At 36.9% G+C, this 10,591-nt stretch overlaps 3 protein-coding genes across 3 annotated transcripts; all 3 read right to left on the reverse strand.

The window, feature by feature from the left end:
* Nucleotides 1-535: 535 nt before the first annotated feature.
* Nucleotides 536-2,584, reverse strand: Cbr-srj-22 (the record flags this gene model as incomplete). Its single annotated transcript, XM_002647689.1, has 6 exons — nt 536-731; nt 976-1,247; nt 1,366-1,482; nt 1,533-1,727; nt 2,290-2,349; nt 2,396-2,584. The coding sequence occupies 6 exons, from the start codon at nt 2,582-2,584 to the stop codon at nt 536-538; spliced, it is 1,029 nt and encodes a 342-aa protein (XP_002647735.1).
* A 1,891-nt stretch (nt 2,585-4,475) lies between these two features.
* Nucleotides 4,476-5,588, reverse strand: CBG17932 (the record flags this gene model as incomplete). The annotated part of the gene is made up of 3 exons (XM_045237094.1): nt 4,476-4,580; nt 5,093-5,171; nt 5,380-5,588. 3 exons carry the CDS (start codon nt 5,586-5,588, stop codon nt 4,476-4,478), a joined length of 393 nt encoding a protein of 130 aa, XP_045096341.1.
* A 544-nt stretch (nt 5,589-6,132) lies between these two features.
* Nucleotides 6,133-8,225, reverse strand: Cbr-srj-37 (the record flags this gene model as incomplete). Its single annotated transcript, XM_002647691.1, has 5 exons — nt 6,133-6,313; nt 6,363-6,532; nt 6,581-6,799; nt 6,863-7,114; nt 8,034-8,225. 5 exons carry the CDS (start codon nt 8,223-8,225, stop codon nt 6,133-6,135), a joined length of 1,014 nt encoding a protein of 337 aa, XP_002647737.1.
* Nucleotides 8,226-10,591: the final 2,366 nt, after the last annotated feature.

Consider the following 10,591-nt stretch of genomic DNA (forward strand, 5'->3'; position numbering starts at 1 on the left):
AGGCATCGTTGTCCACCTGCTCTGGACGATCAGGGCGCGATTCATCTTCCAATCTTTCATCTCCGCTCCTGAAGCGCTGAAACCAGCGGCGACACTGACTTTCGGATATAGCTTCTTCACCGAATACAGGAGAAAGTGAGCGGTGAGCTTCGGCAGCCGATTTTCCTTCCTTAAATTGGTGCCACAAAAATGCTCGAAGGCGAAATTTTTGGTCGGACATCTTCTAGAATGTTCTTTTCATAGAAATCAAATTGAAACAGCAATATAATATAACAAAATGAAGCCCACGAACGCGCTTTTTAAAACAAAAAAAATTGAACACAAACCGTTTGTTTTGGGTGAGATACAAAACACCAAACTTGACGCGCATTACTTTTGCAAACCCCTAATAGTTATTTCGTTTCCTGTTTGAAATTTCAAATAATGTTTAAATGATGAAATGTTTCTGACATCAAGAAAAACAAGATCGCGATTTCTCGACATCTTTTACAGGGATATATTTTTTGAAGGGGAAATATATGAAGACAAATTTTCATCATTTATCAATCCTTGGTTGGCTTGTAGATGTCGTTGTCTGTTGAGAACATGTAGTTCTGTTGGTCCTGCACGATTTCAGGAACAAAAAATATTCCGCGAATTTCTTTCGAAATGTAGGCACGAAGAAAATCAAAGCCAACGGATCCAATGCTGGAAATGTGGCAACGGCGATTCCAGCAGCATGTTGAATCCATCTGAAACAATTTTGACATAGTTACAATTTTTCGAAAAGGCGCTGGTCAGGTCAAAAACGGGTCAGAAATGTATTAAAAACGGACTAAAAACCAGTTGAATCCGGGCCGAAATGAGCTTTCGCTCGTTTTTGACCCGTTTCTGGACCGTTTGTTGTCTGTTTTTGATCCATTTTTGATAAGTTATTGGTTCGTTTTTGCTTCGTTTTGATCCGTTTCTGGTCCGTTTTTTGTTTCAAAGTCTCACCTTCCCAAATCCAACCCAAAAACTGGCTGATACCATGCAAACAGGCATGGCGCAAAACTGACACATGTTGGAATGGCAGCTTGTACAACTAGCGCTTTCATCAGTTGAGTTTGAAGTTTTTTAGTCTTTTCGCTCATTTCCAGACTTTGACTGGAAAGTTTGTGACAGATTTTGTAGCCAAAATGAAAGATGAAAACAAGAGAAATAATTGAGAGAACTGACAGAGAACCGATTCCAATTCTAGACTTTTTCATTGCCTGGGGTGTTCCTTCCTGAAAATTGGGGGATTTTTTGAAGAAAAATACTGAAATTATAAATTATCAACTAACTAAGTCCGTAACTAAGTCAAAAATTTTTCCGATACTGTATTTTGAAAAAAAAGGTTCTCACAAAGTACTGAGCAATGATTATTGTCATGTTCATGACATCCACACCATGATGCTCCAACATAGAATCTCTGATGTATACTCTTCTATCGAAATCGCCGCCCATATAAAACCAACAAAACTGAAATCAATTGTTTAATGATGGCATTTAGAACCAAATATTCGACTTACAATTGTCCAGTATACAGTATGAAACAGGCAGTACAAAACTGCCAAAATGATACCATAGGGCATAAACCATCTGGCTAGGAACTGATTGTTGAAAAGGACAAAAAATCGATAAAGAAAATGAGCATGAAGAACTGCGTAGGCTCCAGAAATTAGGCTACACCGAAAAGCGAGGAAAAATTGATTGAACTCGGAATACTGGAAAAAAAGACGAAGATTTTACGAAACTAAAATTCTTAGTTTTTTGAGATTCTAAGGAGATTCAAAAATTATGAGATCTACGTGAAAAAATGAGAATCTGAGAAAATCAACATCTCCGAAACTTAAACTCTCAATTTTTTAAAATCTCAGAATTTCAGAATATCGAAATCTCAGAGTTTCAGAATATAAAAATCTCAGGATCTCAGACTTTGGAATGCAAGAATTTCAGAATCTAAGGCTTCAGACTCTCAGAATCTCGGAAAAAATGATTCATCAACTAGATTTTTTTCCCCGGAATAACAATCCGACGTCTTCGCAATTCTAGATTTTCAGAGTTTTTGAGATTCCCATTTTTAGTTTTTATTAAATAAAAATTTCGGAATCCCAAAATACCAAATTCTCTGAATCTTAAAATTCCAAAATTTCATAATCTTAAAATTTTAGAATTTCAGAATCCTTCAGAATATCAGACTCACAGAACCTTTGAATCTCGGAATCTCAGAATCTCAGAGTCACATAATTTCAGAATCATAAAATTTCAGAATCTCAGTATTCTTACCTGATCAAAATATCCCTCGGACACAAAAACCGAGAACGCGTAGCGATAATTCAGAACACACTGAAAATTAACATTTTTCAAAAATTAAATTACTGAAAAAAACTACCATCGGTACAAGCATATCTGCCACCGAAGTTGTTATATTAAAGAATGCAAAATATAACAAAAGATATCGATAAGGACCTAGCTGAAGTTTCTTATCATTCCAAACGATGTACACAGTCAATGGGTTGATTAGCACTGAACACAAAGCACTAATTTTTGGAATAAGGAAATGGGCGAAATTTATGTACATTTTTGATAATGCAGTAGGTAACAAAACGATCTTATTTATACGGAGATTCATTTTTTGTATTTCTTGTTCTTGACAAATGACGCACTAGTGGGTGTGTAGACAGAAATCATTATTAATGTGCTCGCAATTGTTCCTTATAATTAGACAAGTGTTGGCCATCATGTCCATTTCTATTGTTTTTGGCAAAGATTTCCTATTTTTTGAGTCATACAATACCAGACAAAATATATGATATTTTTACTTTTTAGCTGTGAAAAATGAGATTTGTACCACATTTGAACCGTTAAATTTGGATTTTTTTTCCGGAAGTTCGAAGCTTCCGACATTATGTGAATTTAAAGGAGGGTAGACATCAAAAATTTCAAAATTTTCATTTTTACTGAAAAGATATAACTCTGAAGTATAAATATAGCTATGTACTTGAAAACCTGAAAAAAACACTTCAAGGACGAAAAAATGCTCTTTTTTGTCGCCCTAATTTCTTCACTAGCTTGCTGCTGCGGCGTCGCTTCATAATGTGAAAAACGCGATGGTCGCCTCTTACACGCATAGTGTAGTGGGTACGCTCTAGGCTAGTATTCAGGAGGTCAGAGGTTCAATCCCTGCTGGTGTTTTTACTTTTTTCTTCCCTTGTTTCCTTCGGATTGAACTTTTTGAACTCGGAATTTCTGAAGGGCTACCAGCGTGCCGCCGAGGCCTCGCTCCGAGGTACCAAAATCAGTTGAAAATGAAGAAACTTGTTTTATTATGTTAACAAATAAATTATGAAAAAAACTACAATTAATTTTTAGAAAGAGACATAACAATTGAAAAAAAAACCACATAATTAAAACAATCCTCGTGCAGGGCTGGTCGTCGGAAGGTGAAGGAAGCAGTAAAAATGGAGACGTCTCTGAAAACCCTAGTCATAAAACAGTTTTTATTCCTAGAGTAATAACGAGAAGTAATGAGATAAATAGGAACAGTAAAGAAACGGTTATCGAAGAGAAAATAGTTTTTTTCGCATGCCTATAAAAAACACCGGCGACTGGCAAAATAATCGGTCGATAGAACTTTAAATTTACATAAAAAATTCACTTTTATATGGGTTTTATAATAAATAAGAAAAAAGAGCTTTTTTAATGTTTGAAGTCGTTAAAAATTGAAAAAAATAAAGTCGGGAAATAAAAAAATAAAAATGTTTGCGCGTGGGATTGCGTGCTTTAGGTGCGAACACCGCGACGGCAAAATCGCGACGGCAAAAACGCGACGGCAAAAACATTCCCTGAAATTTTCCCCGAAATTTTTGCTGTCTGCCCTCCTTTAATAAAAACTTTTCGAATGAATTTTCCTGAACTCTTGAAAAAAATCACAAAGTTCAAAAAAGTGATCCGGTTGACCAACAGATTGACAGCCTGGCCATGAATACCGTAAGTACCACAGACCTAATAATCTAGTACCGTATGCCTATAATCACAGACAAAAACCATAAAACATATTGTATCGGAAACTGGTGATTGTTTTTTTTTCCAGAAGTCATCAGAGAGGAAATCAAAAAAAAATTACATGTAAAAACATACGGAACGCTTCAGACAGTAAAAACACATAGTTCGACAATTCGCGGGGGTGTGGAAAATAGCGAATTTGGAAATTGGGCACTTCGGATTATTCGATTTCATGAAAAAGTTCCGAAAACTCATTTTGACAGTCCATTCCAAAGGATATTGCAATTCTTAAAATCTAATTGTACCTGAAAGTAATAATTCATATATTCCCGACTTTTATTTTTTTTTGCCTGAACACTCACTAGTCGCAGTTGTATGGATGTTACCTCTAGACTGAATAAACTTAAATTTCAAAAAACCTTTAAACACCTTTTTTACAGTTTGACGGTATTGAGACACCACATACATCACAATGATAATGTTCCAGATGGAATACTAATTTGCGGATTGAAAAGGGGTAAGAGTATTATAATCAAGTTTGGGGTGAACAAAATAATCGTGGGGGCGGTGATCTGGAAATTTTGAAAATAGTTTAACTGGAAAAGGTTAAGCACCTGAAGAATTAAAGCTTCGAATAGCTGTTTTTGGTTTTTTTTTGAGTTCGTCCGAAAAGTTTTTAGTTTTTTCCTCCATTTCATGCCATATGGACCATCCACAAGAAATCGTGACACTGTATAGTGCCATGGAAATCAACAAACTATTTATTATTCCTGCTACATTATTCCACCGAATCATTCCACTAGATGGATCATAAGCTACCAAGCCAACAGCTGGAATTTCAGAAATATTCCAGTCATATCTGTAGTGGATTTCTTCTCGGAAATATTCCATGGTTACAGAATACTTTTAATAGAAATAGAAGGCTCCCCAAGCATACTCCAACGCAAAAATCAAGCAGAATAATGGCCAAACGAGCCAGTAGATTCCACTGAAGAATCGACGCTAAATGTCCCGTTTTCAGAATCTGTAAATCGTAAAAGTAAAAAACTACTTTAGAAAACTGGTCCAAAAAACTGAAACTCACTCGAAAATTATCCAATACCGATAGATGAACTGTATAGCTAATAGCGACATTGTAGCCACGTAGGAAAATGTGAAGCCGGCTGAAAATTGAAATCCTGATATTCGGACACACAGACGGAACATTTTTTGACCCGTACTCTACCTAAAAGCATTGTTCGCAAATTCAAATCCACAACACCAAAAGGTTCAGCAATTGTAAAAAAGAGAAATCCAGCATTGTAGCTTTGAACGTTTTGAAATTATATTCGAGATTTAAAAAACAGTGAAAATTCGTAATACAACACTTACCGGATAAACAAAATCTCCGAAACGACAAATATCATACCCAATATTGTGAAAATGTTGACAATGTATTTATAAGAACGAAAATTTTTTTGAGCCCCGCAAAAGTTTAGACACAAAACTGTCAAACCTAATCCGATGGAGGCGAAGAATCCGATTTGAGGTACTGCATGAGAAACCTTTATCCAGTGGAGATAACTTCCAGTGGTTGGCATTTTTATAGTTCTGAATGTAAATTGGAGTTTATGCCATTGTACAAAACAGGCACAAGATGCCGGAAATCGGACACAGACCGGAAATAATACTATCAATGTGCTTGTGATTGTTTTTTTGGGAATAGGAAACTTTCTTCGAACACTGTCCAGCCCAGTACACATCTAATGTGCCGGAAACTTGTGGGCAAATACTGCTTCTCAAAAAACCCGCGACAGGAAATTAGAAAACTATACATCTACTGTAGAGAATCTACATAAAAAGACCACATAACACATATTTTCTATTCGTTCTAAACATGGTCGATCTAGCGCTTATCTACAAGCAAATACCAAAGATGTTTGGTACACTTGCGTTTATCGGAAATGCTTACTATTAGAGAATACCATTCAGCTTTTTGAAACTAGAGAGCCCGAAAACTATTTGGACTGGATAAAATTTGAAAAGGCATTTTCGCTGATATAATCGAAAAAATTTATTCGATGCAGAAAAACATTACGAAGTAGTGTTTATATATTACGCTAGTTTATATCAATTTGTTTCACATTACAATGTTGTAGTCTTGGAATCTACCGCGTTTGCCGGTTTCTCCACACCCTTTTGCTCCTTCGCGACTTGTTTTTTACACAAAACTCGATTTCGAAAAATGGGAAGACACATGACAATAGCCACTGGATCACAGAATGCAAATGCTCCAAGAGCAATCACCTCCACGTAGTTGATGGGCCTGAAAACTCACATTTTAAGCTTTATTCAACAAAAAAAAAGAGTGATACCTTCCCAAATCCAAGTTGAAAATCGGTATTGTAAAACTAATCACACATGGGAAGAAGCTGACAAAAATTGGAATCACTGTTTGAACAATAAGCGCTCGAAGAAGCTCCACTTGGAAATTTGAGGTTTTACGACTAGTTGTGCCTGCCATCTTGTTCAACTTTTTCATTATCTGAAATTAACAAAATTTTTCAGAGCAAATTTTTTAAGGCTCTTATACCATATGAGCAAATTTCAAAAATACACAAATCGTTAATGCGGATACTGTGGTCCAGATGATTGTGGATGTCCATCCACGTATCAATGTACTCTGTGAGCCTTCATTATACAAACAAGATATCATATTCCGGTCCATGGGATCGATTCCATAGAATTTGCCGAAGTCCTCTCTGATATACTCCTTGATTTCGCGTTTTGCACTTCCGAGCAGATAGCAGGTCTGGAAATTGGTCGGACCTTTCTAACCAAAATTCTAAGTATGAACCGAATTATGAAAACCCACCAAGTGCCAAACTGTTATGTAGCCCACAAAAACTCCGAATGAGATGAGAACAAAGACATGGAAGTTCTCACGAGTCAGTTTGCTATCATGTACCACTAGATAGCGATAAATAAAATGACTCATAAGGACACCATAACTGGCAGCAACCAATGCACATCGCAAGGAAAGAATATGAAGGTGCAAGTCGGATTGTTCTACGAAAAGTCCGTCGCTGATGAACAAATAGAAGCAATAGCGATGGCTGTTGATATCCTGGAAATTCTAGGAATTCTTGTTAGTTGTCATCAAGTGAACCTAATAATTCGTCAGCCTACCGAAAATAAACTCGGGGTAACAATATCTCGTCAATGAGGTTTCCCACAGACCGTGCCCTAACTTTCACAAGTTGAGTTTTCTAGGCCACTACGTTAAAATAACCCAGAAAACACACCAGGTTCATGTTAGTCCATTTCTAGGCCGAAAAAGATGGTGGCCTAGAAAACTAAACTTGTAAAAGTTAGGCCACCGCATCAAAATGTCAAAATGACACAGAAAACACACCAGGGTCGTGTTAGATTATTTCTAGGTCATTTTAACGTGGTGGCCTAACTTTCGCAAGTTGAGTTTTCTAGGNCACCGCGATAAAATGACCTAGAAAAGCACCAGGTTCGTGTTAGTCTATTTCTAGGTCATTTTATCGCGGTGACCTAGAAAACCCAACTTGGAAAAGATAGGCCACCGCTTCAAAATAATAAGGAAAAGCACCAGGGTCAGGTAAGGCTAATTACTAGGTCATTTTAACGTGTTGGGCTAGAAAACTCAGATTAAAAATGTTAGGCCACCACGTCAAAATATATTGGTTTCGAAAAAATCCTTAAAGGTGGGGAGACACGAAAAAATAATGTTTTCGAAATTCCGTTAAAATATGCCCGTCGAGGAGTTGAACTTGTGATGGCGAGGATGGAGGGTGCGGCGCCGCTACCGACTGAGCCACGCGTGCAAAGAGAAAGCGACCTCCCGATTGCATACATAAAGGCGAGGACGACAGCTGTACCCAGAGTGACATTAAGCGTTGTACACCGTCACGGTAGAATGCATACCCTGTCTCCAAAAATCCTCCGAGAAATCTCCTGTCCCCCCACCTTTAAGGGAAAAATACCCCTTCTACTCAACAATACAATACAAAACTCACAATTGGAATGACCACATTTGCCACCGAGTACACCAAATTGAACGTCGCAAAGTACAACAGAACGTATCGATAATTGCCAAATTTTGTCGATTTTTCGGTGAATATCAAGTAGACGAAAACGGGATTCACAATAAATGCAAGTGTACCAAACATCTTTGGTATTTGCTTGTAGATAAGCGCTAGATCGACCATGTTTAGAACGAATAGAAAATATGTGTTATGTGGTCTTTTTATGTAGATCATCTACAGTAGATGTATAGTTTTCTAATTTCCTGTCGCGGGTTTTTTGAGAAGCAGTATTTGCCCACAAGTTTCCGGCATATTAGATGTGTACTGGGCTGGACAGTGTTCGAAGAAAGTTTCCTATTCCCAAAAAAACAATCACAAGCACATTGATAGTATTATTTCCGGTCTGTGTCCGATTTCCGGCATCTTGTGCCTGTTTTGTACAATGGCATAAACTCCAATTTATATTCAGAACTATAAAAATGCCAACCACTGAAAGTTATCTCCACTGGATAAAGGTTTCTCATGCAGTACCTCAAATCGGATTCTTCGCCTCCATCGGATTAGGTTTGACAGTTTTGTGTCTAAACTTTTGCGGGGCTCAAAAAAATTTTGGTTCTTATAAATAAATTGTCAACATTTTCACAATATTGGGTATGATATTTGTCATTTCGTGACTGACTTTCGTGACTTTATGTGACTGATGATGAAGTGTACAAAAGATTACGTGAAGCAAAAAATTCTTGCTCAGATACCAGCGATGAAGTGCCTTTTAAATTCATCAAACTCATAGCGCCACTGATTTCTAGTGCTTTAGCGCAATTTTTTAATCTAACAATGATGAAGGGTTGTGTCCCCAGTAGATGGAAATCCTCCATAATCATTCCGTTACCTAAAAAAAGTAAACCAACGAATCCAGTGGACTATCGTCCAATTTCTCTCACTTCGCACTTATGTAGACTGTATGAACGATGTATCTTAAGTAGACTAGCTCCCTATCTAGATGAGAGACAGTTTTGGAGTAAGAATCAGCACGGTTTTAGAGCCAAAAAATCAACAGTTACTAATATCATGGAGACATTAAACGACTGGACCAATATGATTGAAAATAAGGGACAAGTTGATGTTATTTACCTAGATTTTTCTAAGGCTTTTGATAAGATTCCCCACGATAGGCTTCTTAACAAACTACTAAAACTCAACCTGAATGCTCACTTGTTGATGTGGCTTGATGATTTTCTTTCTGGTCGTAATTATAGAGTAAAGGTGGGGACTACGCTTTCAGGTTCAAAACTAGCAATTTGCGGAGTCCCGCAAGGTGCAGTTTTGTCCCCAGTTCTTTTTGGGATCTATGTTAATGAAATATCGTCTTTCCTCCCTCACGAAGTTCATTGTAAACAGTTTGCAGATGATACTAAACTATATGCCTCGATTAACGAAAATGATCCTGACAACCCGCTGCAAAAAAGCATAGACTTAATACAAAATTGGTCTGAAAAATCCAAACTCCCTCTTAACGCAAGTAAAACCGTTGCTCTTACAGTAGGTAAATGCAAGAAAACTATGAACTACTTTATTGAAGGTCAGTCTTTTAAAAAAGAGACAATAACTCGTGACTTAGGATTTCTAGTATCTGAAAAACTGGATTTTTCTGAGCACTGGAGACAAGCAACTAACAAGGCTAAATTTATCCTGTCTCAAGTTTTCCAGCAATTTAATAGTAAAAACACCCGATTAATGGTTCTTTTATACAAAGTTTTCATAAGGCCTGTGCTCGAATATGGTACGGTAATCAGTAGTCCCTTCAAATTATCAGATATTAAATTAATAGAATCAGTGCAAAACTCTTTCACTAGAAGACTGTATAGTCGTAAACTAGGAAGATATGTTAACCCAAACGATAAGAAATATAAATCTGCGAGCGAGCGCAACCTACTCTTTGGTCTTAATTCACTACACTCTAGACGCTTAGCAATAGACAGGAAAATGGTATCAAAAATGATATCGGAAAAAATAGGTCTGTACGTAACTGAATTTTTCGCGTCAACTGAACCACGTACTAGAAGAAAGACACGATTTCTCTGGCCCGTTCCTAAATCTAAACTAAGGCGAAACTTCTTTGTCAACCGCACTCTGAGTCTAATTGAGAACCCAAGGCCCCTCTCTCTAATTTGTAAAATAATTTATTATTTCTGTTAATCATTATTGCAGGTATAATTTTTATTCTGTATGCGTGTATGTGTTGATGGTTATGTGCTATTATTTGGAAATAGTGTTACTATTCGGTTCTCCACTTTATTTGAATGTGTTGTTTAGTTATTCGTGTATCTGTGTTTTGTGTGATTGTATTGTATTCCTTTTCTCTTTTTTCTCTTCTTCCACGACGGAAGGTCGTAATCAATAAATAAATACCGTAAAACCTCTAATAGAACGACACCCGGATCGTCCACTTTGAGCCTATATATCTCATTTTCTGTGAAAGATATCAAAAAGTGGCTAACTATTAAAATGTTGCTGATATCCTGATAAACATTTTACTAGTTAACCACTTT

Source organism: Caenorhabditis briggsae (genome assembly GCF_000004555.2).
Source record: "Caenorhabditis briggsae complete genome, chrV, whole genome shotgun sequence".
NCBI classification, from domain to species: Eukaryota; Metazoa; Nematoda; class Chromadorea; order Rhabditida; family Rhabditidae; genus Caenorhabditis; species Caenorhabditis briggsae.